Source organism: Stigmatopora argus, chromosome 6, assembly GCF_051989625.1.
Source record: "Stigmatopora argus isolate UIUO_Sarg chromosome 6, RoL_Sarg_1.0, whole genome shotgun sequence".
In the NCBI taxonomy this organism is placed as follows: Eukaryota; Metazoa; Chordata; class Actinopteri; order Syngnathiformes; family Syngnathidae; genus Stigmatopora; species Stigmatopora argus.
In genome coordinates, this window is record NC_135392.1 from 6,978,422 (window position 1) to 7,005,841 (window position 27,420).

General features: G+C 39.9%; 3 protein-coding genes across 4 annotated transcripts; 2 read left to right on the forward strand and 1 right to left on the reverse strand.

Annotated features, from left to right (window-relative positions):
* Nucleotides 1–298: 298 nt before the first annotated feature.
* On the reverse strand, nt 299–5,418 carry LOC144075911 (sorting nexin-6). The gene is made up of 14 exons (XM_077603355.1): nt 5,113–5,418; nt 4,824–4,934; nt 4,023–4,130; nt 3,292–3,352; nt 3,017–3,141; nt 2,683–2,766; nt 2,530–2,604; nt 2,417–2,447; nt 1,903–1,990; nt 1,756–1,795; nt 1,573–1,659; nt 1,388–1,477; nt 665–730; nt 299–582 (listed from the first exon to the last, which is right to left on the reverse strand). The coding sequence occupies exons 1-14, from the start codon at nt 5,116–5,118 to the stop codon at nt 448–450; spliced, it is 1,107 nt and encodes a 368-aa protein (XP_077459481.1). The 5' UTR covers nt 5,119–5,418; the 3' UTR covers nt 299–447.
* Nucleotides 5,419–5,985: 567 nt separating this feature from the next.
* zc3h10 (zinc finger CCCH-type containing 10) lies at nt 5,986–9,208 on the forward strand. The gene is made up of 3 exons (XM_077603998.1): nt 5,986–6,173; nt 6,852–8,083; nt 8,478–9,208. Exons 2-3 carry the CDS (start codon nt 6,971–6,973, stop codon nt 8,994–8,996), a joined length of 1,632 nt encoding a protein of 543 aa, XP_077460124.1. The 5' UTR covers nt 5,986–6,173; nt 6,852–6,970; the 3' UTR covers nt 8,997–9,208.
* An 815-nt stretch (nt 9,209–10,023) lies between these two features.
* On the forward strand, nt 10,024–27,378 carry esyt1b (extended synaptotagmin-like protein 1b). Of its 2 annotated transcripts, XM_077603451.1 has the most exons (53): nt 10,024–10,217; nt 10,287–10,673; nt 11,356–11,397; nt 12,795–12,929; nt 12,999–13,072; nt 13,155–13,227; nt 13,313–13,402; nt 13,578–13,633; nt 13,830–13,950; nt 14,033–14,209; nt 14,379–14,461; nt 14,615–14,663; nt 15,152–15,241; nt 15,343–15,438; nt 15,773–15,841; nt 15,965–16,051; nt 16,193–16,342; nt 16,444–16,554; nt 16,862–17,038; nt 17,108–17,193; nt 17,277–17,325; nt 17,497–17,586; nt 17,669–17,764; nt 17,883–17,954; nt 18,052–18,138; nt 18,320–18,466; nt 18,544–18,653; nt 18,729–18,903; nt 19,335–19,511; nt 19,692–19,774; nt 19,879–19,927; nt 20,003–20,092; nt 20,170–20,265; nt 20,455–20,526; nt 20,842–20,928; nt 21,003–21,149; nt 21,708–21,820; nt 21,909–21,978; nt 22,052–22,149; nt 22,237–22,306; nt 22,987–23,163; nt 23,649–23,731; nt 23,828–23,876; nt 23,979–24,068; nt 24,475–24,570; nt 24,642–24,713; nt 24,776–24,862; nt 24,956–25,102; nt 25,188–25,336; nt 25,455–25,586; nt 25,667–25,769; nt 25,855–25,904; nt 26,598–27,378. In XM_077603451.1, the coding sequence occupies exons 2-53, from the start codon at nt 10,302–10,304 to the stop codon at nt 26,623–26,625; spliced, it is 5,379 nt and encodes a 1,792-aa protein (XP_077459577.1). In that variant the 5' UTR covers nt 10,024–10,217; nt 10,287–10,301; the 3' UTR covers nt 26,626–27,378. The 2 variants fall into 2 exon arrangements, with proteins under 2 accessions (XP_077459577.1, XP_077459576.1); XM_077603450.1 differs by having other exon boundaries at nt 10,024–10,673.
* Nucleotides 27,379–27,420: the final 42 nt, after the last annotated feature.

Below are 27,420 nucleotides of genomic sequence, written 5' to 3' on the forward strand. Positions count from 1 at the left end.
TTACATGCAGGCCTGGAACAGATGAGTTGGAGCAGGCAGGGGTTCTGAGCTCTGTGACATGCTGCACCTGCAGGCCTTTGCAGGTTTGAACGGGGAAAATGACATTGCGTTTTCAAGGTGAATTAAGCGTCTTTTAGTCAGAAAGAAAGTTAAAACCAATATAAGCTTCTCTATATAATCCCCACATACCAAAAATAAGAGGAATAGAAAGTGAGAAGGGAAGAGGAGTTCCGATGCAATGCTGCAATGTCCTTGCACAACTTTCTAAGGGTGAAAAACAAACCTCAACTTTGGGGGATTCAATTTGTCACACTTTATTTTGGGTGCATTATAACATCAACAGCAAAGTATTGTAGAGAAATGAAGGCGAATCATTGACTTTTGAGATGGCCCGCGATTTGACTGAAATTTAAACATATGTACTGGGATTTCGCATGGAAGGGGGGCTTACATCCCACTAAAGATCTGGAGGTGCCTCTCGTACTGCTCAGCAATTTCCCGGGCTGTGTGGAGTTGCTTTTCACACCACTTGACCAGAGCCTGCTGAAACATCTGAACACTTGCAGTCTCAAATTGCTCAATCTGAAAGACAGCATATACCTCACATCCACTGGATATATTCACATGAACTGTCAAAAATAATTGTCAAATTTGAGTGATTTACCTCCTGTTTTGCAACTCCACAAATGAGCTCAAATTCGGTCTCTGCTGCTTTTTTCACTTCCTCCAACTGAAGGAGAGTGTTTCATAATTAGGGTACTCTGCATGTTTAGAACATTCCAAAGGATCAAGTGTATGTGAATCTAGTTTTTGTAATCTGGCTCATTGAGCATTTACCTAATAATCAGCCCTCAAATAATTGTTTGGTGATTTAGCTCCATGCACGATTAAAACTGATTTATCTTGAAAAAATTGTTTTTTATCTCCTTAAACAAGTTGTAATCTAATTTCAAAAAGGTTAAAAGAAAATAAGAAAATCCTATTTTACAGATACGCTTATGCCATCTATTTAGATAATGAGTGGTAAATATAGGTGGATAAATATCAAGTATTAGGACTACATACTAAATCTAACCCATTGATGAACAATTTTACGCTTATTTAACATTTTTTATTCATTATTCAAATAGTTTGTGAACCAAATATCATTATATATTAGGTAAACAATGACAGTCAATTATTTTTTTAGTTTAAATATAGGTCATTTTACTGATGCAAATGACAGTTTTTGGTAATGAACCATTGCGTTCTAAAGCATAACATACTGTGAGTGCAGTAGCATAGGTCAACACGCTTTTTAATTATTAACATTTTTTTTAATCCTACATCCAACACCCTACTGACACCTCCTGACTGAAATCTGTTAAATGTGGATGCAGACACTCACAGCAGCCTTTTTTACTGGTTTGGCCTTCTCTGCGTTCTTCCTGGCCGTTTCCAACTCCACTAATTTGCAGGTCCTTCTGAAAAGCATCTCCTGCAATTGACACAACAGAGGCAAGTATTAACACCTGAGAGAAACGTATTATCATCATTCAGCATTGGCTTAATGTCCAACCACACGTGACTTACTTTTTCTGCCTCCTGGTAGCGTAACTTGAGATCCAGGCCGAAACCTAGAGTGCTCAAATCATTCTCAGCAACACTTGTCATACCCTTCTGCATGTGAAAAATACAAAGATTTTTGCAAATATATGCAATGCAATGTTATTATAATTGTGTTTTTCTAACAAGATGCAGAAAAGTACAAATTACCTTCATTGACTCAAAGATGTCTGATAATTTTATACAAATCCTATAAGAATAAAGAGAGAGAAAATGAGTCCATCTTATCTTTTAACTTTTAAAAGCAAGGTTTGACTTCAAGACCACATGACAGGCTTGAGAACACTGCGGTCTTACTTGAAAAAAGCCGCTTTGTCAGGATCATCCTCCGATTCCACACATAGATGCAGAGCAGTCGCAAAGTGCCCACAAGCCGTTGCTATTTCTGTTCCAACACGAGGGAATCAAGCATGAAAAGTGACGTCAAGGAGGATTTTTGAATTATAAGGCATAACGTATTTTACATCTTTCTGTAAAAGCCAAGCAACAACTTTAGTTCCACTCTTTCTAACGTTATGAGTGCCACCCCTTGTGATCCCAATCCAGTGGCAGGTGTTAAAACATGAATAACTTGGATTAACCGTTTAAAAGCAATGAGATGGATCTTTCAATTCATTAATTAATTGATTCATTTTCTGTACCGCTTATCCACAAGGTTCACAGGGGGTGCTGGAGTCTATCCCAGCTGACTTCAGGCACAAGAGAGGGACACTCTGAATTGCTGGCCAGCCAATCGCAGGGCCCGTAGAGGCGGACAACCACATACGCTCACATTCATACTTAAGGGCAATTAAGACGTGTAGCATCTTACTTTGCTCGGTTAGCACCACATCAAGGAATTTCTGCAGGAAAAGTGAATCAAACAAATGAAAAGTATATTAAATAGTGTGTGCAGTCAAAGAAAAGCAAGGTATAGTGACTTACATCCACTGTGTTTTTGGTCGTGCTGGTTAAAGAGAGATTGACTTCCCGTTTGGTCTGAAAGAATTCATCAATATCCTGCAAAGAGGAAACCGTCATAAAAGAGAGAACCATGGCTGAGACGATGGCAATCCCAAAATAATTTAAATTGAGGACCTTGTGGCCTTCTTTTCTCATCCCTTCCATTGCTTGACTCAAACGATTAAAAATGTTTTTTCGGGCTCTCTGGCAACCTGGCGGCTACACATGAAGAAACAGAATCATATAGATTTGCATGTTAGACCGTTTCAAACATAAAATGCTGCTTGCAATAGGTAAAATGGTTAGACCTAAAAGGTTATGACAAATTTGTTATTGTTATTGATTATTTTCTCTTACAAGAGTATGAGTAAACAAATGCAATTTCTGCCATTAATCATGTTTTTTTTTAAAAAATATTGTGCAAGTGGTCATTAAGTTCTGATTGGGCAAAAGTTCCATCTAAAATTACTTCTGAGCTGGTGAGGAAGATTTCCAGATTAGTGTTTTTTCGGAGTAGGTTGTGTGCTGCCACTTGCTGGAGGAAGGTCTCCAATGCTGAACAGTATGGACGCAGCTCTCCTAAAGCAAGGAAGCCTGCAAAATAGTCCTTTGGATTAAAGTACTGCACTGAAAATACCAATCAATTGAATTTCCTAAAATCAAAATAATTAGCTAAGCTAAGCCGAATTTTTAAAATCTCACTTTCAAACCTTGTTACATGTATTGCTTGTCAGATTTGCTCACCGAGCTGCTTGACGGCCTTTGCTGGTGCATTCATCTGAGCCTTGGCAGGAAGAGGAGGAAACTTTGGATTTGAGGTTGGGGAGAGGGGTAGGAAAACAATTTTACAATCACTCATTGTTTTCAAAGACAATGGGAAATGTTCTCTAAAATTCCAAATCTAACATTTTTGTACATTGATGATACATTCAAATCTTGTCACGCCACACCAGTGGTGCACAGTAAGTTATTTTAATGTAGATGGGAACAAATCACAAAGAAGCCAGTTATTATAAAAACAAAATTACATTCTTAAAGTATTTACTGACAGGTAAAAAATAATGTATTGCTTCCTCATTGCTCTGTAAGAAATGAAGAAATCTTAAATAAAGAATAACACTGACAACAAAAACGACCTGCCATGTTTTAAAAATCAACTCTCAAGATTACTGGTGTATTTTCTACTGATTGAGAAGATATTCTTGTATCTTTTGCCTTCACACATAAATATCCAGGGAATTGTTTTTTGGGGGCCAACTTCTGTAAAAATTTACTTCTTGATATAAATAAAGTTATCGTCATTATTCAACTACGAGACGGAAATTACTTAAATCCCAAGTTATTGTGTTAATAGCCAGAGCAATTTAGCTGTCTTTTCTGGTGAGATTACTGTGCATGTAAACAATTCACAAGGGTGCTGTCAAATTTAAAAAATAAAATAAACGATTGAGAAAATATGAAATTGACACACATACTATGACTCCCTGTATCCCAGGTACATTCTCCTGATTGAACAGATGCTGCTGCAGCCATTCGAAGTCCTCATATGTTCGGTCAACATGGTACTCCCCCGTCCCGGACAGCTGCCCCCAACAGGAGAAAAAACGGACTATAAAAGTGATCACATTCTGGATGGATTACCGGAATGTGCCTTACTTTGGAGTGAGCCAATCATGTCTCAAATGTTTCCAGCACATCTGTAGTGCTGCTGGTCACCTCTTAACTGGAACACGAAGTAAGGAGCACTCAACTCTTGTTCTTTTTGCATTTGCGCCTTCTTTATAAGCTTTGCTTATTGTTTTAAAAGTTTGAAAAAGGTCTTTCACCACCTTATCTGCTTCTGGAGGATCCAAAGTCTAGGCAAATTCTTACAGATCCATCTATTTTGAGTGTCAGACGAGCAGATTCTCACTTGATTTTTTAAAAACCTGCCTTTAAAATCTACCTTTTGCTTTTGCCTCTAGACAGGTTAACTATTGGCCCTGCTGATAGCTCTGTTTAAGACCCAAAATCTTCAAGTAGTTGGATCAGACTAGTCCATGGTACGGGCTAAGAAAAAAAGTCTTATCTCCAGATTTTTCCTACATGGACATTACCAAGAGTGCATCACCTGATCAGAATGTGCTGTCTCAGCAATTTTGAACCAGCAGTACTGAAGTTGGTTGACTATTGCTGATACTTTGTACACATAGTTTTTGTACTTATCTACAGTTAGTTATGTAGCTATTGGAAAAGGTTGCCTTGAATTTAAACACTCAAGATAGTTTTTTTCTTACTTTCTGTGAGACAATTAAAAACGTAAGTCCATCCCCGTCCTGCACCACCTCTGCAATCTTGACACTATGACCATGAACGCTCAGACAAGGCGCCTCTTCTTTCACTTCTTCCTGTAAAACCAAACCTAAATTATGCATTGGGTCAAGAACTGAAGTGAATCAATAACCATTTGCATTATGTTTGGATAAGACCCCACATCAGCTCCCAGGCTGAATGCATGCAACTGTGCAATTGGCTGTCACATGACTCTCAGAAGTTGTCATAAAGAAGATTTCCAGTAAGACTCACCATCATGATCAACCTTCTGAGCCAATGTTTTCCGTCTCCTTTGGTTTCTGTTGCAAAAAACACTTATAAATCCTTATTTGTTCCAGGGAAAATGTGGAGGAAAGCTCTGAAGCCCTTTTGTCAGCTGGCTACAACTTGCCCGAGCTGCAACTGCTGAGAAGGCACAGGATATCCTTTGGGTCAAAGTGCACGTTTGTTTGATGAGAAATGGTGTACAACTATGGCAAATCTAAAGTGCTGGCCAAAGAAAAAAGTGAGTAAATGAGGTTAGTCAGTAACAGGCCTTTTGACACACCCAAACGAGAGAAAGGGGCATGACCACCCAATCAGTGACCTGTAAAAGAGGGTTGCTCTTGCAAGAAATCCAATAAAAATAGGAGAAATGAGAGCTACTGAAGACAACTTTTACAATTTGCTTTCTTTATTGTGGTACACACATAAGGTAATAAAGTGAAACACTGCGGACGCTTGCTGGCAGCATTGGGGTTGAAGATATAATAATAATACATTTTTACAAGCGATCAGCCGCCCAACTTCCTTTTCCACTTTATTAGTGCACTCCCAAATTGCTCACAAGCACATGGCTCAGTAAATATTGGTCAGAAACGAAGTTGTTTATTTGTTTGTTTATTTATTTATGTATTTGTTTATTTATTTAGTTATCTATTTATTTGTTAGTTTGTTTGTTCATTTATGCATTTATGTATTTATATATCTATATATTATGAATGTATTTATTTATTTTAGTTATTTATTTATCTATTTATTTATTTGTTTGTTTATTTATTTTTAATTTATTTATTTGCAAAAACAAGGCCACCGACAATTTAGGAGGAGTTCGTACTTCATACCACAGGAGGGCAGTAGCGTAAACGTACATCAGAGAACAGAAGAAGACACTTCTTCGTCCCTAGACTAAGACAGCACAAGAAATTTAATAAACAAAACATCACGTCGGCCTTGAAAAACGACGGACGTGGTTAATGCATGGCGAAGCCATTGTTTTGATCGGCAGCAGCACCCTTTCTTCGTGTGCATTCTCCTTGTATCTTTTTTGGATGGTAAGAAGCGCTATAATCATGCCTTGATTAGCTAGGCTAAAATGTGTTCAAATGCTTGGTCGCGTTTTCCAATTTCCACAGCTGGCCGATTTATTCTCTTTTTTTGCATTACTTTTATAGGGTTTGTTCTTTCAAATTTAATTTGCTGTCTGCAGTTGTCCAAAACACGCCACAATCGCTACATATTTATAAGCTGAGCTTTGTTTTATCTGTCAGCTTTGTTTACAACAAACCACATTACAATAATTTTACATTGGACCAAATTTAAATATTGATTTGGGGGTAAAAAGGAAACCTAGGGCTTAGAGGAAGAAGAAAAAATAAGATCAGATTTGGACTCGGTACCAAAGGGTGTTTGCATCAATGTTACATTTTTGTTGACTAGTGTAATCATCCAACTGACTTTCCTTTCCTGTGCAATGGCCTCACAGTGAGTATGTATACTTAAAAATACAAATATATGATGCCACTTGGAGTCGGCAACACTATGTACATTTTTAAGGATATGTGGCTTCAAACTGAAGTGGAGGGAATAATGTCAAGTTTTCACCAGCAACACACACTAAATGCAGGCCACGTTTGGCCCATGGACACAGAATTTAACAGCTGTTATTCATGCTTTGTTAACATCTTATTAAAGTCTAATTTCTGTTTGTTATTATTTATCTTCCTCAACAGAAACAAAGCTGCAGTTGATCAGTCCACAACTTGCTTCCCCACTCATGTAAAGGGTAACCAGTGTACTGCAGACCTACTACACATGAGTGCTGTAATCTCCTCAAGACGGGCCCAGCGCCATGCCTGATCGGGACAGCTCCTACCTGTCAGGTGGTGGTGGAAGTGGTGGAAACCTGAGCGAGGAAGGAGGACCGGGCTCTGCTTGCAATACGGAGGGCAGAGGGCTTTCTGGCGGGGGTGTCGGCGGAATGGGGGGAGGCGGAGCACTAGGCAATGGCAATAGTTGTGCAAACGGGGGAGGTGCCACTCTGACGCCGGACGGGGTCTGCCGGGATTTTATACGCAACGTCTGCAAGAGGGGAAAGCGTTGCCGCTTCAAGCATCCCGACTTCAACGAGGTGCCAGACTTGGGGGTGCAAAAGAATGAATTCATCTTTTGCCACGATTACCAGAATAAAGAGTGCCTGCGCGCCAACTGTCGCTTTGTGCATGGTTCTAAAGAGGATGAGGACTATTATAAGAAAAATGGTGAGCTTCCCCTCAGATTGAGAGGAAAAGTTGCAGCACGACTTGGACTCTCCCCCACGGATCTGCCCTATAGCAGAGGGGAGGTGCCAATCTGCAGAGACTTCTTGAAGGGGGAGTGCCAGAGGGGCAATAAGTGTAAATTTCGCCATGTGCAAAAAGACTATGAGTATGAAGCTGCCAGGGTTGGAGGGGGTGGTGCAATTGGGACTGGAGCTGGTGGGATGGTGAATGCAGTGAGTGGCTTAGTTGGTGGAGGAGCTGGCGGGGGGACCTGTGGGGGTATTGCCGGACTCGGGGGAGGTGTAGGTGGAAATAATATTATGGGGATGGGCTGCCCAACCTTGGGCGGTTGCAGAGATCCGAGCCTGGCAGGAGTCGGTGGCGTCGGTACAGGTGGAATCAGTGGCTGCATGGCAATAGGAGCATCAGGGCAGAGACGTTACGACAGGACCGCACTGTCGTTGTATGACCCTTTGCTTGAAAGTGGGTTCTTTGATTCCACCTCACTGGACGCTTCGCTAGAACAGACTGCCCTCCAGATCAAGAGGCGGCGGCTGGAAAGCCTGCGACTTGGAGACGGCAGCCTCGGTGGACATTATGACCTCGGCATCCAGGCCGCCTTACCCACACGTCCTCTGGAGTACAGATTATTGGAAGAAGAAAACAACCTGTTGAGGAAGAGAGTAGAGGAGTTGAAGAAACAGGTTTGTACAAGAGCACACTCGAAAAACTTCAAAAGTTTGAACCACGGAAGTGAAAGTCAGTTAAAGTCTTCTTGTGCCTGCAGTATATATGGTTCTACGCTCTCAGAAGAAACACAAAACATTCTAACTCGTGGGCAAGCTAATTCAGGTTCAGACAGTCCAGATAATTTAGCAATTTAAGGGGAAGTCAGTTTATTAATGTTTTGTCTTTTAAGCATTAGTTTTACACCAAATGACTTGGAGCAGAAAAACATTGCAATGATAATAGACATTATTTTGCAGAGGCAAATTGGCTCAAAGTTACAAAATGATTTTTTTGCTAATCATGACAGCCATTTATTACAGATATCTGATGAGTTTTTTTTAAACTAAAACTTCAGAACTCTCTTCTCAGGTTTCCAACCTCATCGCCACCAACGAGGTTCTCCTGGAGCAAAATGCGCAATTTCGAAGTCAGCCGAAAGTGATGACACTTTCCACCACACCTGCCCCCAGTGAGCAGACTCTGGCACCCCCCGTGGGTGCGGTTAGCTCATATAACCACGGAATCGCCCAGACTCACACTACGCTGAGCAGCACCGGGCTCCAGCCTCGACCCGTCACCCAGCAGGACTTGGTGGCTCCTACCGGTGCTCCCACGGCACCCCCGACCAACGCCGTTCCCCCGACGGCCCCACCCCCTCACCTCAATCCTGAAATCACGCCGCTGTCTGCTGCTCTGGCCCAGACTATCGTGCAGGGGCTGGCGCCTCCTGTGTCCATGGCGCCTGTGACAGTTTCTGTGGCTCCCGTGGCCGTATCCATGACGCAGCCTATGCCGGTCATCACCATGAGCCACGCCACTACGCCTATGGTGTCGTACCCCATCGCCAGTCAGAGCATGAGGATTACCACTATTCCTCATATTACTTGATCAATGGATGGCCTGCAATTTACAAGGAGGCTCATGAAACTGTATTCGGGCCACACGAAAAGAAAAATTGTGTAAAAATACGATACATTGTAAGACTTGATTGTGTAAAAATACAATACATTGTAAGACTTGATTATGTAAAAATACAATACATTGTAAGACTTGATTTATAAGGATTTTATAAGGAGAATAAAATCAAAATGCTAAATGAACTCACTGTTCTATTGTTTGGTTTGGTCATAGTATTATTTGTTCATTTTTGAACCGCTTATCCTCACAAGGGTCGCAGTAGCTACTGGGGAAGCCCAGACCCCTGAACCGAGGCTCTTTATATTATAAAGTTTGAATATTATATCATTGCAGTATGTGCAAGAGGGCAGCAGTTCCCTATTTGATTTGGTTTGCTACAAAGGACACAAATATTAAGTCTTACCATTTTGATTAGAATAGATTAGATTAAACTTTATTCATCCCGTATTCGGGAAATTCAGCAAAGATATATATTTTTGGGGAATTTACAAAAAAAATATTCCGTGAGGATTTCTAATAGAACATTCTTGAGTGTTTCTGAGGGTACATTTAATGCAAACACAAAATATTACTGGGAGCAAAACAGACTTAAACATCTCTTTGAGGGAAAAGGGTGGAGTCACATTATATAAACTTTGTATTATACTTTCTACATCATACATCCGTGTTTCAACAAACACTGGTTGAATAAATAATGATTGAACAGGCATGAGAACATAATTTAAATTAGGAAATATAGGATTTATATATGTATATATGTGTATATATATTATATATAATAATATAAATAATTATATATATATATGTATATGTAATATATTATATATAATAATATAAATAATTATATATATATATATATATATATATATATATATATATATATATATAATATATTCTACATATATTATATAAATAAATAAATAAATAAAGCATGAGTCAAGGATGCATAGTTGGTTTCATTGGTTTGAGAGGGCGTGTTTTCATTTGAGATAACGGGACTACTGGACTAAAGAAAGAAGAGCATACTTCGCAGCCGCATCGACTTCTATTGCAAATTCGACCACTAAACCACATCGCCCAGGCGAATTTAGCAATCGTATTAAATATGCATTTCGGACTTCATTACTGAACAGCTGCGATTCGTGGTTCCGGACTTTTACTTGGCGTGCTCAATGAATGTCGTCGTTTTAAGTAAGGAAGCTCATTCGCGAGTTGTATTGATTTTGTCATTCTTTCTCAAAGCACTCATCTACGATTCAGAAGCCCAGCGAGATCATGCAGAACGACAGATCGGAGCCGAGTGAGGAAAAAGTCGCCGAGGGTTTGGGCCCAGACAAGCCCGAGAAGGACGTGGCGAATCCCGACAGAGAAGTCGAGCCTCTTCCCCCCCGGGCAAAGGGGGTTGACGCCGTGGCAGTCCTGTGGACTTTTGGGAAATGTCTGGGGGCATTGCTTCCCGTCTACCTGGCCGGCTACTATCGGGTCAGCACCAGCTTGCTGCTGTGCGGCATGATGGTCTACACGGGATGGAAGCACGCCCGAGAGGCCAAGGAAGAGCGGCTCCGGTCGGCTATCCAGCTGTTCGGCGACGAGGAGGAGCACGGCAGCTTGAAAATGTCCAAAATAAAGCGAGATCTACCTGCCTGGGTAAGATACCATATACTCCCCACTCCCATATCAGCTTTAGTTAACTCTACATGCAGAAGCAGCCCAGATAAAAACATCTGGAAGGTTTTTAACAAGTGAAAAACAACATTAAAAACAGTCGAAATCATGTGTGTAAACATTATTTGAGGAGGAAGATCCATTAGATTTGGTCTCAAAGTGCAATCAATGTATGTGTTGGGGGATCTTGACAGTACATATATGGAAATAGATATAGCCACAAGTTCTTGTGTGAGGCCACACCCAGTTTATTCCAGTAGATCCCTGTTGAGTGCTTTTCCACGATGTTGTTGGCAAACAGACAAAATGCATCAAGCATGCTCAAGAATATAGATGTGCTCACTTATCTAATGCAATCCTGAAATGCAAGGACAAAGTATGTATATGGGTTTTCCCCAGGTACTCCAGGGTTAGGAGAAAACCCATACAAGCACGGGGAAAACATCCACTCAGTTATTGTGCCACTTAATTAAAAACAAAATGTATCAAATGAAAACAAAACTGGTGAGAGACATGCAAACCCTGGAATAGCCAATTTTAAGTCACGTTTCAGACAACCATTCACACTAAAGAAAACAAAAAAAATGTTAATAAATTTAACATGGATGTTTTACTGAATAGTTTAACTCAAATTAACTTTTTAACCTTTATTTCTTCACCACAGGTCAACTTTCCGGATGTTGAGAAAGTAGAATGGCTGAATAAGGTAAAAATAATCTACTACGTATTTGTTTAGCCTTTTTTTTAAGCACACATGGGGTCAAACACAGCTGCCGTGTTGACACTTGACATGTGACGCTCAGCATGCCATGTTGCAGACAGAGAAGACCCCCGCCCCCCTCTTCTTGTAGTCACAGTCTGCACTGCTACCGTACAGTATTCATGCCAGTCAACCCACTCAAAATTTCCACTTTACTGCGGTTCTGCTGCAGGATGGGGGCGGGGCAGCCCCTCACATTAAGGAACTCTAACAAATGCCTTTGTTTCCACGTTTATCGAATTGTTAATGTTTATTATCACGTCATAGGGAAAAAAAACATCAAACATGTTAAAAGGATCACAAGATGTCAGTGGCAGACAAAGTGGAGTTTTGAGTCTGCAAAGAGCGAACTGTGAGGCCTCCACGTGAGCAGGCATCTGATGACTCATTCTCCACTAATGCCATTTGTTGCCAACCTTTTATAAAGTCAAGAACACACAAGCAACCTCTGTGCCTGTTTGGCATTCTTTGTCCTTTGGGACCAGAATTTGTTTTTATGGCAACATAATAAGCTATGAGAAAAAGATAAAAAGCTGTGCAATTGCCTTCTTGTGCAAGAGGAATTAAAAAGCTGTTTACAGTAGAGCGGCTTGTTTAATCTAAGCAGGAGAAACACAATTTAATGATGCAAAAGGGCATGTTCTTTGTTAATTTGTGTTGATGATAATAATGCTCAGTGAGGTACTCATCTAATGTGTTGGACATATTGGAAAGAGCTCTTTCTATGATGCATTGCAGTTAGACACTACTGAATCGATTCATATGCATTTTCACCCTTGCAAAATAGATTTGCGAGATATTGTGACTAAAAGTAAAATTAAATATTTTAGGGTGCCATTTTGATTTTCTAAATATTTTAAATAGCTCCCTTAAAAAATAAACACCAACGCTGAATTCTCTGGCTACAATGTGCAAAATATTATCATTATCACGTCCTGTGGGACATGGAAAATGATATTGAGTCACAGGAAAGTTATTATACAGCATATCTACTGTTTATTTTCTCATAACACTGTGAAAAGAGGCTCTTTGTTGCCATGTAAAGTACCATAGTCACTAATAAACATCTTCTAAAACATTTCCTAAAACTTCCATTATTTTAAAGCTGTGTTATGTTTAAAAGGGAACCACTGGTCACTGGAAGTTTGGTATAGTACATAATGCCAAACAACTATTTGAGGCTAAAAGCAAAATGAACTGCTGATTCACATAAAAAAACAATTTAAGCTAGACATAGGTTTGTTTATACAACTTGTACTATGACTATACTATAGGAGTGTGCTTTCCTCAATGTTTTCCCATGACAAATAATGTATGTATGGATGTGCTGTATGTTGTTTTAGGTGCTGCAACAGGTGTGGCCTTTTGTCGGACAGTACTTGGAGAAGCTCCTGGTGGAGACCATTGCTCCATCTATCCGAGCCTCAAGCAGCCACCTCCAGACACTCAGTTTCACAAAAGTGGACATGGGTGACAAGGTGACGTCATTTATCCTTTGTATTAAGCCCTTAGAAATTAACTATAATGTTTATTCTCCCTTCCCACAGGCCATGAAGGTGGTAGGAATCAAGGCACACACCGAGAACGACAAAGGACAGGTTCTTCTTGATCTGTATATTAGGTAGAATGTTAGCTTCCTCTCTTGGCACTTCTGCATGTTTTATTTAGTATGCTAAAAAATGTGGTCTGTATGTTCCTTCCAGCTTCGTTGGCAATGTAGAGATCAACGTGGAAGTAAAGAGATACTTTTGCAAAGCTGGAGTCAAAGGAATACAAGTGAGTCTTCATAATCATGTGAAATGTTGTATAACATGTGGAGACTGTTCCTGCTAATGTCCCATTTGTTTTTATGTGCACACAGTTGAATGGGATGATGAGAGTCATTTTAGAGCCATTGATTGGAGATGTGCCCATTGTAGGTGCAGTGACCATGTTCTTCATTCGCAGACCCGTAAGTTGATCCGTCTACATTCACCTTTATTTGTCCTTTTCTTGTCGCACATCCCTCCCCCAACCCATTTTCCTTCGAGTATTGTGTGTCATTCTCTTGTTGTTCGACCAATGACACGCAGCCTGGTTGATGTGTAATATTCACTGAAATCGTTCTTACATTTGGGTCATTCCAGAGACTTGATATCAACTGGACTGGATTGACCAATATGTTGGATATCCCTGGACTGAAGTGAGTCATGTGCTTATAACTCTGTATTGTTCACACAATATTAAAAAAGAAAAATCGCTGTGACAAAGCAAATAAGAAAATAACTTTCTGGTATGTTCCACAAGCTATTTATCCCAACCGAAGTGCACGATTTTGTAGCAAATGATTTTATAACCTATATGTCATGATCCCATCTTTCCTTTTCCTTTTTCTTCAGTGTCATGTCTGATAGCATGATCATGGATGCAATTGCCTCCTTCTTAGTCCTGCCCAACCGTCTGGTCGTCCCTCTGGTTCCAAACCTGCATGTGGGGCACCTTCGCTCCCCTTTGCCCCGGGTAAAGATACAATTTGTAGCAATGAATTGCAATAGATGACAACGCTCTCGTATCCAACACAGTTGTTTCTTTTATCACTAAGGGTGTGGTACGTATCCACCTCGTGGAGGCCCAGAATTTAGCAGCAAAGGACAGCTATGTTAAAGGGGTTATGGCGGGATTGTCAGACCCTTATGCCATATTGCGGGTGGGTCCTCAGATGTTCACCTCCCACCACTTTGACAATACAGACTCGCCCAAGTGGGAAGAGATGTATGAGGTAAGCATAAGATGGGGGGGTGTTAAGATACTGTATGCGTACCTGAAGGACTCATACAGTAACTCTTGACTTCTCGATGGCCCCTTTTCATTCGTTCCATGTGACCCACAGCCATTTTCCAACCATTTTGTCTGCGTACATTTCTTTGTACACGTGTCTGGTTCACTAGGTGATTGTCCATGAAGTGCCTGGTCAGGAACTGGAAGTGGAGGTTTATGACAAAGATACAGACCAGGATGATTTCCTGGGCAGGTACATACGCACCACTCATGTCTTTTTGTGTCATACATTTCACTCCCTCAGTAAGTAAATCCCATATATACAGGACAGATTCATAAGGTTTTCCACAAAAGTGAATTGAGTGATTTGTTTTATTAATCTACTCCTCTATTTTCTTCGCCATAGAACCAAATTGGACTTGGGCATTGTGAAGAAGTCCACAGCTGTTGATGACGTAAGTAAAAGCTCAGGTCATGTTGTAATTTTCTTCAAATGGCATTCATTGAAAAGCGAACTTATGCTACATTAATGAAACCTGACCATCATGCAATGTAAAGTTTAGAAATATTTAGCCTAATAATTTTGACTCTAAAAATTATTTGAATATCTGTATGATAAACATCAATGTTTAAAAAAAGAAAGAAGCGTTCCAGGTAAATATCATCATGCATATTTGCTCAGTTTGTGTTGAAAGTGTGAGCCAAATAGTCATCTAATAATATGTTTATTGCATGAATTAAAAATGTAGCCAAAGTTGTGTCTACTACTCACAATGATGCAGACCAGCTCTCCGTCATTGCAAACTTAAAAAAAGCCATGTTGTATTTGTACACATGTAATGCTTTCAATTAAACGAAACAAGCAGCATTTGGCTGCTCCTGTTGCTTTTGAAACTCTTTTTAAATGGTGTGAAATGGTCTCATTATAATTTTGTGTCCCCAGTGGTTCCCTTTGAAGGATACTCCATCAGGTCGTGTCCATCTCAGACTGGAGTGGTTGGCCTTGATGCCCACCACCGATAGACTAGAGCAGGTTTGCCCATTTTGCCTGTATAATTTATGTTTTTTGGTCGTCTTTTTTATTGTAACAAAAATCTAGATACAAAACGTTTACGGACACGCTTTCAATTCCAGATCCTGAAGAGGAACGAGAGTGTGACCAGTAAGACGGCTGATCCGCCCTCTTCTGCCATCTTGGTCGTCTATCTTGACAAGGCTGAAGCACTTCCAGTGAGTTTGATTGCTCGCACAGTTCACAGAGACTTCCTCTGTGGTTTCAGTGAGGCCGCTCTGTGCCATCTGTCTTGCATTCCACATACTATTTTCTGTAGGCTCTAAACCTGCTCCCATGCACTGTTGTGTCTGGCTATTTTAGTCCCCCTCTCCCCGTGACAAAATGTGGGGAATTTACTGTGGTCTTAATCTAGATTTTGCCTCCTTAAATCTGACTCATAGATTGCTTACTTCCTGTATACGAGTTGCTATGGTGAATTTCAACACATTTTCTCTGATGAACCACTTGCTCTATCATTTAGTCATGAAAACATGTCCTCTGCATTTTTAGATGAAGGGTACTAAACAGCCCAATCCCATGGTGCAGCTGTCGGTGCAGGATGTCACGAGAGAAAGCAAGGTAGAATAAAAGTCACACGAAAAAGCACCCCGGATAATTTGCAAAATGTTAATTTATATACAACCAATTTTTTTTATAAATGAAAACGTTGAACATTTTATGTGTTTTTCTGTTTGTTTTAAGACATGTCATACAACGGTTGATCCAGAGTGGGAAGAAGCATTTACCTTTTTTATCCAGGATCCACGTAAACAAGATATTGACATTCAGGTATTTTTTTTAATATGATGCTTCATCACAATATTACTGCATGTCAGTGTAGTTGCTGATGATTGCAGACATTGTCATTTTTACACCAAAGTGCTTGTCATTCGGAATTATTTCTAATTGCTTTTGAATTATGTCAATTAGGTGAAGGATGTAGACCGAGTGCAAACACTGGGCAGTCTGACAATCCCTCTGTCTCGTGTGCTGTCCACTTCTGGGCTCTCTCTGGACCAGTGGTTTCAGTTAGATAACTCCGGATCAGCCAGTCGCATTTATATCAACGCGGTTCTCAGGGTAAATCAGTCATGAAATTCCACAAATGACAAACTTTTGAATTTGAGCATCAGGTACCAAACATTTGTTCCCATGACATTTTCTTTCTGAAAACAATACAGATGCTCTGGTTGGATGAGGAACATATCATTGCTGATATATCATCTCAACTGGAATCTGGAGGCAAACAGTTACCCCAGGAGACCTCCCCCCACTCTAGCTTTGCCACAGAGGTAGCAATATATATGTATCCTCTAGTCCATGGGTGTCCAAAGTGGTCCTCAAGGTCCGCAGTGGGTGCGGGTTTTCATTTCAATTGAAGAAGAGGATACATTTCCACCAATCTGGCATCGTAAAAGTTTAATCAGTTGATTGCTGGCAGGTGCCAGAAGAAACCTCATTGGTTAAAGTATCTGTGGTGGATCTGTTGGAACAAAAACCTTCACCCACTGCAGCCCTTTGTGCAATAGTTTGGACCGTTTGACCTTATAAGCCAATTTCACTCTCATTCTCATGATTTTAAATCCTTTATGTTTACAGGGGTTGCTTCGAATCCACCTACTGGCAGGACAGAATCTTGTTCCAAAAGACAACATGATGGGGGGCATGGTGAAAGGAAAGAGTGACCCCTACATCAAAATCAATATGGGTGGGGAAACATTCACAAGCAATGTGATCAAGTCCAATCTCAACCCCACCTGGAATGAGATGTATGAGGTAAATAAATCATTTACTAGTATAATAGATCAGTGCTTTAATGCATAATCAACTATACTCCCCTTTCAGGTGATTTTGACACAGTTGCCTGGTCAGGAGCTTCATCTGGAGGTGTTTGATAAAGACATGGACATGAAGGATGATTTCATGGGCAGGTAGCATTGGATTATATGTATTGATTTATATGGGATGACTGATTTGGAGTGCATACTATTCTCACTTGGCCTTTTAAATACAGACTGAAGATCAATTTGAAGGACATCATTGATTCTCAGTACACTGACCAGGTACGGATATGTAAAATCCCCTGGGAAAAGATAAAGCACAATCCGAAGACTAACGAAGGCAGAACCGATAGTTTGTTTTTTGAAAACAATGAAAATGAATCCTATGCTTTTTTACACATCATCCGTAGCAGTATTAAAATGATTGTGCGTTTCTGTGTATTCCTGTATCAGTGGTACACTCTGAATGATGTCAAATCAGGTCGGGTTCACCTGGTACTGGAATGGGTTCCAACATCTTCTGAGGCCGATCAATTGGATCAGGTTGGTATTTCAACAGAAACAGCGCAATCACGTAGTCATACATCAAAATGAAGCTAATTCACTCTCCATTTTGTGTCTTAAGGTTCTTCAGTTTTATTCTAAGCAGTCTTACCAGAACAAGGCAGTCCCGTCTGCTGGTCTTCTTTTTGTCTTTATTGAACAGGCAGATGGTTTACCAGTAAGTTTGTGAGATGCTTAATACAGGGAGGAAAGGAAAATCCAACTCTGAATATACATGACATTATAACCAAGCAACGTGTTTATTATTATCCATCGTGTTTACTGTACATCAACAGGTGAAGAAGAGTGGAAAAGAGCCAAAAGTGGGAGCAGAGATAGTTCTTGGGAAAATGTCCCGCAAAACTACAGTGAGACTCCCTCTCCTCTTTGAGTAGAGAAGACCACATTAATGGGAAGCCTAATGATGTCCTTGAGTGACTTGAACTATTCTCTCTCTGCTCGCAGGTGTGTGATCGCTCGGTATCACCTGAGTGGAATGAGGCATTCTGCTTCTTAGTCCATGATCCCAGAGAGGATATTCTTCTTGTCAAGGTATTCCAATTTCAATTAGTTTGCTAGTGATTTCTCGTGTCATCGTCGATTCCATTCTGGCTCAAGATTTTCTTCCCGTGCCCCAGTGATTTACTGGTTAGAGAAGATGATGTGGTCAACTAATCCGGAATATAATCTCAAAATTTAGGATGTCCTGATAACACAAGTTTTTTTTTCTCAGCTGTCTCACAGCTGGACATTGCCCATGGGTTCCTTAGTGATTCCTATCAAAGAGCTGCTTGCTGAGCCAGAGCTGGTCTTGGATCAGTGGTTCCATCTAGATGGAGCCTCTCCTGAAAGTCAGGTTCTTGTTCGGGCTGAACTCAAGGTAGAGTAGTTCTCATTTGAGCATATACCCCAAGTTTTAGGTCCTTTGAGTTGGTTCTTCTTGTTTTTCTTTCACAGATGCTGATACCCAGCAAGTGTTCCCGTGTCAGCGGTCAAGCTAGGGTCTCTTTGAAAGAATCAAACCTCTTTCCCGATCAACAGAAACGTAATGTTGATGTGATTCAAAAGTATGCTCCATTTTCCTATAAAAATCTCTCAAATCTTATCTTTGTTCATAGAGGTTAATGCAAAGTGTTTTTTAGATCAAGTTCAGTGGATACTCCAATTGAAACTCTTGTCCCCCAAGTGAAGATGCCTGAAGAAGTTGATATAAAGTGGCCTGTGGCTGATGTGACAGAAGATAAGAAAGAAGAATCATCGAATACTGCTGTGGTGAAACCTCATCATACCTCACCAGACCTAAGCTTTGCCAGTGAGGTAATAACATTAACTCATTCACTGTGCAAACAGCATAATTTAGAGGTTTCACATCATGTGTTGTGGTACTTCGTAAAATAACTCAATTAAATAAGAAAATGAAAATAAAAAAGAGACTCAAAATCTACTTCACTTGGGTCCATTAAAGCATGCATATGCACATACAGTGAGTAGCCAATGTGTGAGTACACAGGAAAATATGTTACGTGTATTTGATTTGGTCAAATATTGTTGACATTTAAAAATATCTGAAAATGGGAACTAGTGACTTTTATTTTGAATTTCCTTTTTATTATTAGACATTTATTTATTTATTTCATCAAGAGGCTTCTGTTGGTATGCACATGATAATGATGATTTTGTGATCTCTTGCATTTTACATAACTATTTGTCCACAAATAACCTTTAGGAGACGTTTGCTCTCCCTCTAGGGCCTGGTGAGAATCATCCTTATGGAGGCTCAGGATCTGGTCGCCAAGGACAACCTTTTGGGGGGTCTAAAGAAGGGAAAGAGTGACCCCTATGCTAAGATCACCGTTGGAGGGGTCACATTTAAAAGCAACGTTGTCAAAGAGAATCTCAACCCTGTCTGGAATGAGATGTATCAGGTGCTTACCATGACAGTTCTGATGAAATAGTATATTACAAATGAGTAATCCTAGTGAATAAACCTCTAATTTGCATTTAAAACAATATGACCCATTCACGTCTCTGGCATGAATAAATAATGCCACAATGTTTGAAGACGCCACGTTAAACAAAAGTGACTCAAATTTGGGTTCCAACAGGTGGTGATGAAGCCTCAATCAGGAAAGGACGTCCAAGTGGAGCTGTATGACCAAGACATGGACAAAGATGACTTTTTGGGAAGGTACTAGCGATGGACTTTCGTTTATTCAATAATCGAATGCACATTTTACACACTATCACACATGGGCACAACACACTCAATAATTGCAGTTCTCCTATTAACAGGTTGAACATCAGTGTAGCGGACATCATTAGTTCCCAGTACACGGACCAGGTGAGGAGACACTCAGCCTGCATCTTTATTGCTTTTCATTTGCTCTTGCTCAGAAACTGTTTGCTTCTTGAGCAGTGGTACAGTCTGGAGGATGTTAAGTCTGGTCGTGTTCGTCTCATACTGGAGTGGGTCCAAACAGTGTCCCATTATAACACCTTGGACAAAGTACGAATGCCATATCAAATTACGCTGATGGAAAGTGCTTTTACCAAACTTTTTTTTTTTTTTATTGCATTTTGCAGGTAATGCATTTGCAGTCTTTGCAGCTATTCAAGAACAAAGCAGTTCCTTCTGCAGCTCTGCTCTTTGTTTATTTGGACAGAGCATTTTCATTGCCCGTAAGTCCTAAGCATGTTAGATATTTTGGGTGATTCTAATATGAAATCAGTACAGAAGTATTCATTATTCCTGTTTATCTTCTTATTACATTACAGTTGTGATTTTGTAAGACAAAAAAAATGAAACGCTTGTGTATATAGTTCCGGAATGAAGACTGAGGTGTGCTATAATGTGTATTTTGTGTGCAGTTCAAGAAAAGTGGAAAGGAGCCAAAGGCTGCTGCTGAGCTTGTTTGTGGTAGCACAACCTATAAAACTAAGGTATGGCATGTCAAATATATACATAGTATACCTAAATATACATCTATAGTATATATATATATATAATCTCAGTCTTCATGTACATACGTACATATGTTTTTAGCCAAAAGTAGATTTAAACTACTGTATTTTGTTATCATTATCAGAATATTCTTATTAATAATTAAGATTAATTAATTGCATTTGTTCAATTTCACAAAACATTGAGTCAAATAACAAGACAAAACTTACTTGCTTAAACTAGCTAATCATAAGCAGTTCATTCATGTCAAAGGGCTGCATTGATAATCGTACTTCACCTTTCCTTTTGTGAAGGTTTGCGATCGTAGCAGTTCACCCGAGTGGAAGGAGGCGTTCACCTTTTTGGTCCACGACCCTGCTGAGGAGATGCTTGTCGTCAAGGTGTGTTGTGAAGTACAGGAGAAAGTCATGCAGACAGTCTATACATGTGTATGATCGAAATATTGCTACTGTAGTTATCCAGTGCTTGGGACCAGCCAATGGGCTCACTCGTGGTTCTTCTCAAAGAGTTGCTGTCAGAACCTCAGCTGGTGCTGGATCAGTGGATGCCTCTGGATGGAGCCTTACCTGAGAGTGAGATCTTATTGAGGGCAGAACTCAAGGTAAGAAAATATCATTTCTTCACCAAATTTTGTGTTTGCCATCCAGACCTTAGTAAACCAAACTGAGCATTTAGTTGTAGCAAATGTGTGAAACAAGCAGTTTTTATGCAGATCTAGACTGAACTTTGCTCTTTTTCATTTATTTACTCTATCAAAAGGAAATGACATTTTTGACTCTATATTTAGGGTTAGAAATCATTGAAAGGTTGGCACACCACACGGATAAATAGCACACATATTCAGACATCCAAGGAGAGATAAAATTGCTTTTGGAATTTAAAATCACTCTTAAGGTCAGGTTCCTTCACAGGCTGCCAGATCAAGGCGATATAGCTTTGTGTTTATTCCTGCCGCTTACAGGAAATACTTGGAATGAAGTCACGTATTGCGGTCAACCTACTAATGTTCAGACTCATTTTACCTTGACAAATATCTGCAGTCTGAGTGGAGATGTGACATTTTTCACAGATATCCTGAAAATGGACTCTACATTTTTTACCGAATATTGTGGCTACTTTAAGAATGCAAATGATAACCATCCATACTTTTTACCCACAGATATTGAATTCAAAAATGACTGAAACCCCACAGCCTTGTGGTCCTGCTCCAAAGAATACAGTCACGCTATCCGCTGAAAAGAATGAAGATGACCCAAAGCTAACTTTACATGAGTAAGTCTTTTATTTGGCCTTTCACAGACTAAAAACTAAAGTTTCTAGTTAACATGATGTCTTCTGTCAATTCCTTTACACTAACAAGCCAGGTAAGGTACCCAGAAGCAGAAGGTGATCATGCAGAGTCCTTTAAACTTGAGCGCCCTGATGCTACAGTGAGTTTGGGAACATTGCTCGGTTCTCTCTAGTTTAATTGTGATAACGACGTCTATATTAATTATGCTTTAGTTGGTGGAGGATGGAGCATATGCAGAAGAGCAACCAACCCAGTCGGACCATCAAGTTTATACAGAGGAGTTGGAGATACAGGACGTAATGATAGATGAGTAAGTTCATCTTTAGTCTATTACCAAAATCTGAGCTATGTTTTGACTTTAGCACACACAAACATGTTTATTTTTGTTTACATGCAGTGCAATTTCGGATTCTACATTGCCTGGTCTTCCGCAGCACACAATGCCAAACCAGGAATTTGCCACTGAGGTGGGTTTGGCGAATACAATAATAAGTATTTATATTAGTATGACCATTTTACAATGATAAAGCATTAGCAGAATGTCAAATACGGGTTTTAGGATTTGCTTAGGTTTTCCCTAATCACAATGAATCACTGAGCCACTTCCAGTTTTTTTCAACTGCATTGTAAAACTGTCATCAGTCTTCTGTTTATATGCACAACTTTTCAATACATGACAAGAGCTTAATTGAATTTATTTGAATTTTGTTTTACTCATCTTCATATTAGTTAGTTCTTTACTTATTTAACCGTGCAAAAGTTTAGAATTGGTACTGCCAAGCAATTTCTAATATCATAAAAATTGAGCAATATGTTTTCATGAAACCAGTGAAGAATCATTCACAATCTGAAAAAAGACCAATCTCATTGGATGACATACAGTCGGACAAGATGTGCTTTTTTTATGGCGTCGTTTGTAGCTCGCGACCATTTGGGTAGGGCGACCTTCGTTTTGAAACTAGACGTAATGTGCTGTACATAATGTGCAGGATTGGCGCGTTATTCCTCGCAATTCCTCTAAAACGATGACATAATTTTAGTGCCGTATCCATAACCAGACTAGTGTCAGTGCACTACTATATATAATTCTATACAAATAAACATATTCTAAAACCTGTTTTGGCTTTCCTCTGTTTCCATTCTCCAGGTATTGCTGAGAATTCACCTCCTCGAGGCCCAGAATCTGGTTGCCAAGGACAACCTAATGGGTGGGATGGTGAAGGGCAAAAGTGACCCCTATGTCAAGATCGCCATTGGAGGGGTTACATTTAAGAGCGGCGTCATCAAAGAGAATCTCAATCCCACCTGGAACGAGATGTATGAGGTAAACATGCAGGTTGTTTTTACCAATTATTGGTTTGCAAATGAAATATTTGTTTCCGACTGGAACGATTGCCGTTTTTGCCATTTTCCAAGTCAAATTTTGGTTGAAAAAGTTGATGTTTGGTTTGCATGGGTATCACGAGAAAAATGCAATGACGAAGAACATATCAGGCTGTCACGTTCCTCTCTCTGCCTGGTCCAGTTGACATCATCCTCACATTGGCTTTCGTTACTGCAGACAAGAAAACAGCCCTGCATTCTTTCCCCCAGACCGAAGGACCTCGTCTGAATGTCTGGGATTTTTTTCATTCTATAAAAGGACACATTTTGTAGACTGTGCGAGGTTCTGCACTTTCCCCAGCGATTATTATGATCGCTTTTCCCAGAAATATGCGCTTTATTACTCCTGTTACTATTTTACTAAATTAATGACCCATAAATATGTGATTCCTTCAACTAGTATCATGATTTTTTCTTCTTCTATAGGTTGTTTTAAGCACCCACGGTGGCCAGGAAATTCAGGTCGAAGCTTTTGATAAAGATTTGGATTCTGATGATTTCCTGGGAAGGTTTGTATCATGTACCACAAGTATTTGGAGTTTGAATTATGAGTGTGTCCTGGAGCAAATGATTATTGATTATATGTCTCTTGTCATGCCTCTTAGGTTCAGTGTTAAAGTCGATGAGGTCATCAGATCACAGTACATAGATCAGGTGAATCAATTTTCTGTCTGTCCTTTTTTTTTAGTTCTATTCTTTTATTTTTCTTAACCTCTACTTGGCACATGAGGTTGAGTAACATGACTTATTTTTCAGTGGTACACTCTGACTGGTGTGAAATCCGGACGGCTTCACTTGATCTTGGAGTGGATACCTAAAGTGTCTCATTCTCTTCAACTTGACCAGGTTTATCTTTCTTTTACCATTTATTATTTAGGATATAAGGTATTTGAAAAGATGCCTTATCTATGTTTCCTTTTTTACTATTGCTATTATATTTATTTGTTTTATGAAGTGAATGAATTGGCTCATAGTGACATCTCATGGTCCTGTAATGAGAACTTCCTTCAAAATGTGTTACAATATGTTTGATTGATTCTAAAGGATTAACTATATAACGTTTATAGCTCTAAGTCAGAACTGCTTTCCATCATACTTAGTGCAGTCCCTCACAATATTGGTTACGTTATTTGTATCTATAAGAGCGTAAATAGTACAACGTTGAAGCTGTAGTATTGCCTTAAATGAGATTGTGTACGAGTCCATAATGAAGAATGCATTTAGTGCTCACTGATTTTCATGTCCTTTTCAGACACTGCAGCTTCAATCGCTCCAATCTTTTAAGAACAAAGCCATCCCCTCTGCTGCTATGCTTTTTGTCTATTTGGAGCGAGCACACTCATTGCCTGTAAGTCATTGGCTTCCTCTCTGTGTCTTCTGAGGCAGCTAATGATGAAAATTAAATCATTGTTTGTACAGTTGAAAAAGAGTGGCAAGGAGCCAAAAGCGGGAGCTGAACTTGTTCTTGGGAACGCAACCCACAGAAGCCAGGTGAGACTCCTCATTGCTAATGTCATTTATCTTGAAATAATTGTTATTCCACATCTCTGAAGCTTTGCGACCGCAGCACCAAGCCTCAATGGGGTGAGTCTTTCTACTTCCTTGTGCGTGACCCCAAACATCAGATGTTTGTACTGAAGGTAAGGCCACTACTAGATTATGCATGTATTTATGATATCGAGTTGCATTTGTTTTTGTATATCAAAGATGACAATCGTTTTTTGGGATCACAGTTGTCCAGTGGCTGGGACCAGCCGATGGGTTCTCTGGTAGTTAGTGTGAAGGAGCTGCTCTTACAGCCACAGCTGGTCCTGGATCAGTGGTTTCCACTGGATGGGGCAGCGCCTGAAAGCCAGGTCTTGCTGAGGCTTGAACTCAAGGTGGATAAAAAAAAGACATTTCGAGTGAAAACAGTACTTCTACAGCAGTGTACATATTCTCTCTTGTTGTTTCATTCTTTGACAGGTTCTGGAATCTAAAATGGTCGAGATGATCAGTTGCGGGACTCTGCCCTGCGCTGAATCCATGAGTGCATCTGGGAATGGCCAGGTGAAATTGACACTTTTATTTGACCCACGAGTGGAAAAGCTGGTCGTCGTTGTACATGCTTGCAGGTAAGCACTCACATTTACCTAGTTTGACACAAGCAGGGTCATCAGCCTTTTTTGCCCAAAACAAAGAGGACATATACCATGACTTGTTTTTCTAACGACTCGTGTTTTCCACGCATAGAGGCCTGACGTGCGGCAGTAAAGACGCTACAGACAGCTACGTCTCTGTAATGTTACTGCCAGACAAAAGCAAGGCTACCAAGAGGAAGACGGCCGTGAAGAAACGAGATCGCAATCCAGAATTTAATGAAAGGTAACTTTAGTGATTGATATTTGTGTTACTAGTTTGGGTTGTTGGCTTCCTCCTATGATCATTGTCGACTTCCCTTACAGGTTTGAATACAATCTGCCTCTGGAGGAAGTCAAGTTGAGGCACCTCAGTGTGTCAGTGAAGAATAACTCGGCCTCATTCAGAAGTCGTGACGTCATTGGACAGGTGATTTGAATTCAATCTACGTACTTTGTTGCTATACTAGGTTAAATTGCCTTGCTTGAACCAATATGCTCATCTTGTTCTGTAGGTGCAGATTGAGTTGGCGGAGTTGGAGCTAGAGTCTGGTGTCACTCAATGGTGAGGACTCAAATAATGCGAATACATACCTGTCAACCTCTGCCGATAACTGCCCTTATAAATGATTATGATTCCCCTTACAACCCCCCAAAAAACCTTACAAACACCGTACGACTCGTACGGTGTTTGTAAAGTTTTTTGGGGGGTTGTAAGGGGAATCATAATCATTTATAAGGGCAGTTATCGGCAGAGGTTGACAGGTATGCGAATATTCCAAGTCAGAAAAAAGCACAAATGAATAATAGGCATAATGATGCAACTGTCCATCCAAATTTTGAGAAAAAATATTTAGCTGAAAATATCATTTGATACACAGCAGTAGCAGCAGAAATATAAATCTGTCTTTTCAAATGATGAGGAATTCCAGTACATTTGATGCTTTACATTTTTGACCTGCCTTACTTTCAGAACTGGTTCAAGATAATTCATTCATTTTCTGATATTCCGACTCGCTTTTACTCACAAGTGTCGGGGTGGGTGCTGGAGCTTATACCAGCTAACTATGGGCACCAGGCGGGGGACAGCCAATCGCAGAGCACAAGGAGACGGACAACCATTCACTTGACTCGCACACTCGTAGAATGTTTACATCAAGTTCCAGATGGTGTTAAAGAATTGCCTTTACAGTTTACATTGAAATAAGAGAATTTATTCAGATGTCTTAACTAATCAGTCAATCTCTGTTCATTCCAGGTTCATTCTGAAAGAGGAAGCAGAGTAATAGATATCTTAGCTCAACCTGGCACTGCTGCAGCTTACACTTGATGCCTTCTTTTCTCAACTTCCATATAACAGATGCTGCTGTAACAGCCTTACCTCCACCAAACACTCCCATCTAAGAGCTCTATGTGCAAATTCACACATATAACACACAAACATGCACTCGGTACGGACTAGAGGAAAACTTGAATGAAAATATAATTAGAATAAAATGTAGGTTTGAAGGAAAAAAATGAAAAGGCTTGAAACACTTTTATAACTTCTAAATGCCACTCAAGTATTAAGGTTCTATCTGCCTTTCTTTAAAAATACAGGACTTTGCTTGTTTGAAGTTGCCTTTTTAAATGAATATTTTTTATAGGATTGCATTTTTTGCAAATGCTGATTTACTGTTTGAGTTGTGCCTATTTTCAATTATTATGCAATGGTTTTGCAAAATGGACCCAAAAATATATATTGTGCATCTGCTTCATGTTTTTTTAAAAATTTTTAGACACTGGCTGGACACCAGTGTACCAGATAGAGACCAGAAATAAAACAGAACCAAGAAAGCATTGTAATACATATTTGCTTTTCATTGACACTGGCAGAGAAGTAATAATTTAAGAATGTGTTTGCAGTGATGCAGTATATATATCAGTGGTGAACTGTCAGGGCCTGCAAGGCCTTCTCTGCTAGGCTAAAAAATATCTGAATCACAGACTGATGTTAATTATATTTTGCCCGTGAATACTTATTAAATGATTCCAAATTATCTGTCACCTTCCTTTCATTGCATTCCCCCTGGTGGCACTGT

Coding starts and splice junctions, on each gene's coding strand:
- LOC144075911 (XM_077603355.1), bottom strand. Junction 3,353..4,022: donor CTGGGATACAGGGAGTCATA/GTATGTGTGTCA, acceptor TCAAATCCAAAG/TTTCCTCCTCTTCCTGCCAA. Junction 2,448..2,529: donor CGACCAAAAACACAGTGGAT/GTAAGTCACTAT, acceptor CTTTTCCTGCAG/AAATTCCTTGATGTGGTGCT.
- esyt1b (XM_077603450.1), top strand. CDS start 10,302: ATGCAGAACGACAGATCGGAGCCGAGTGAGGAAAAAGTCGCCGAGGGT. Junction 14,664..15,151: donor AGTCCACAGCTGTTGATGAC/GTAAGTAAAAGC, acceptor TTGTGTCCCCAG/TGGTTCCCTTTGAAGGATAC. Junction 20,527..20,841: donor GCACAACCTATAAAACTAAG/GTATGGCATGTC, acceptor CCTTTTGTGAAG/GTTTGCGATCGTAGCAGTTC.
- zc3h10 (XM_077603998.1), top strand. CDS start 6,971: ATGCCTGATCGGGACAGCTCCTACCTGTCAGGTGGTGGTGGAAGTGGT. Junction 8,084..8,477: donor TAGAGGAGTTGAAGAAACAG/GTTTGTACAAGA, acceptor CTCTCTTCTCAG/GTTTCCAACCTCATCGCCAC.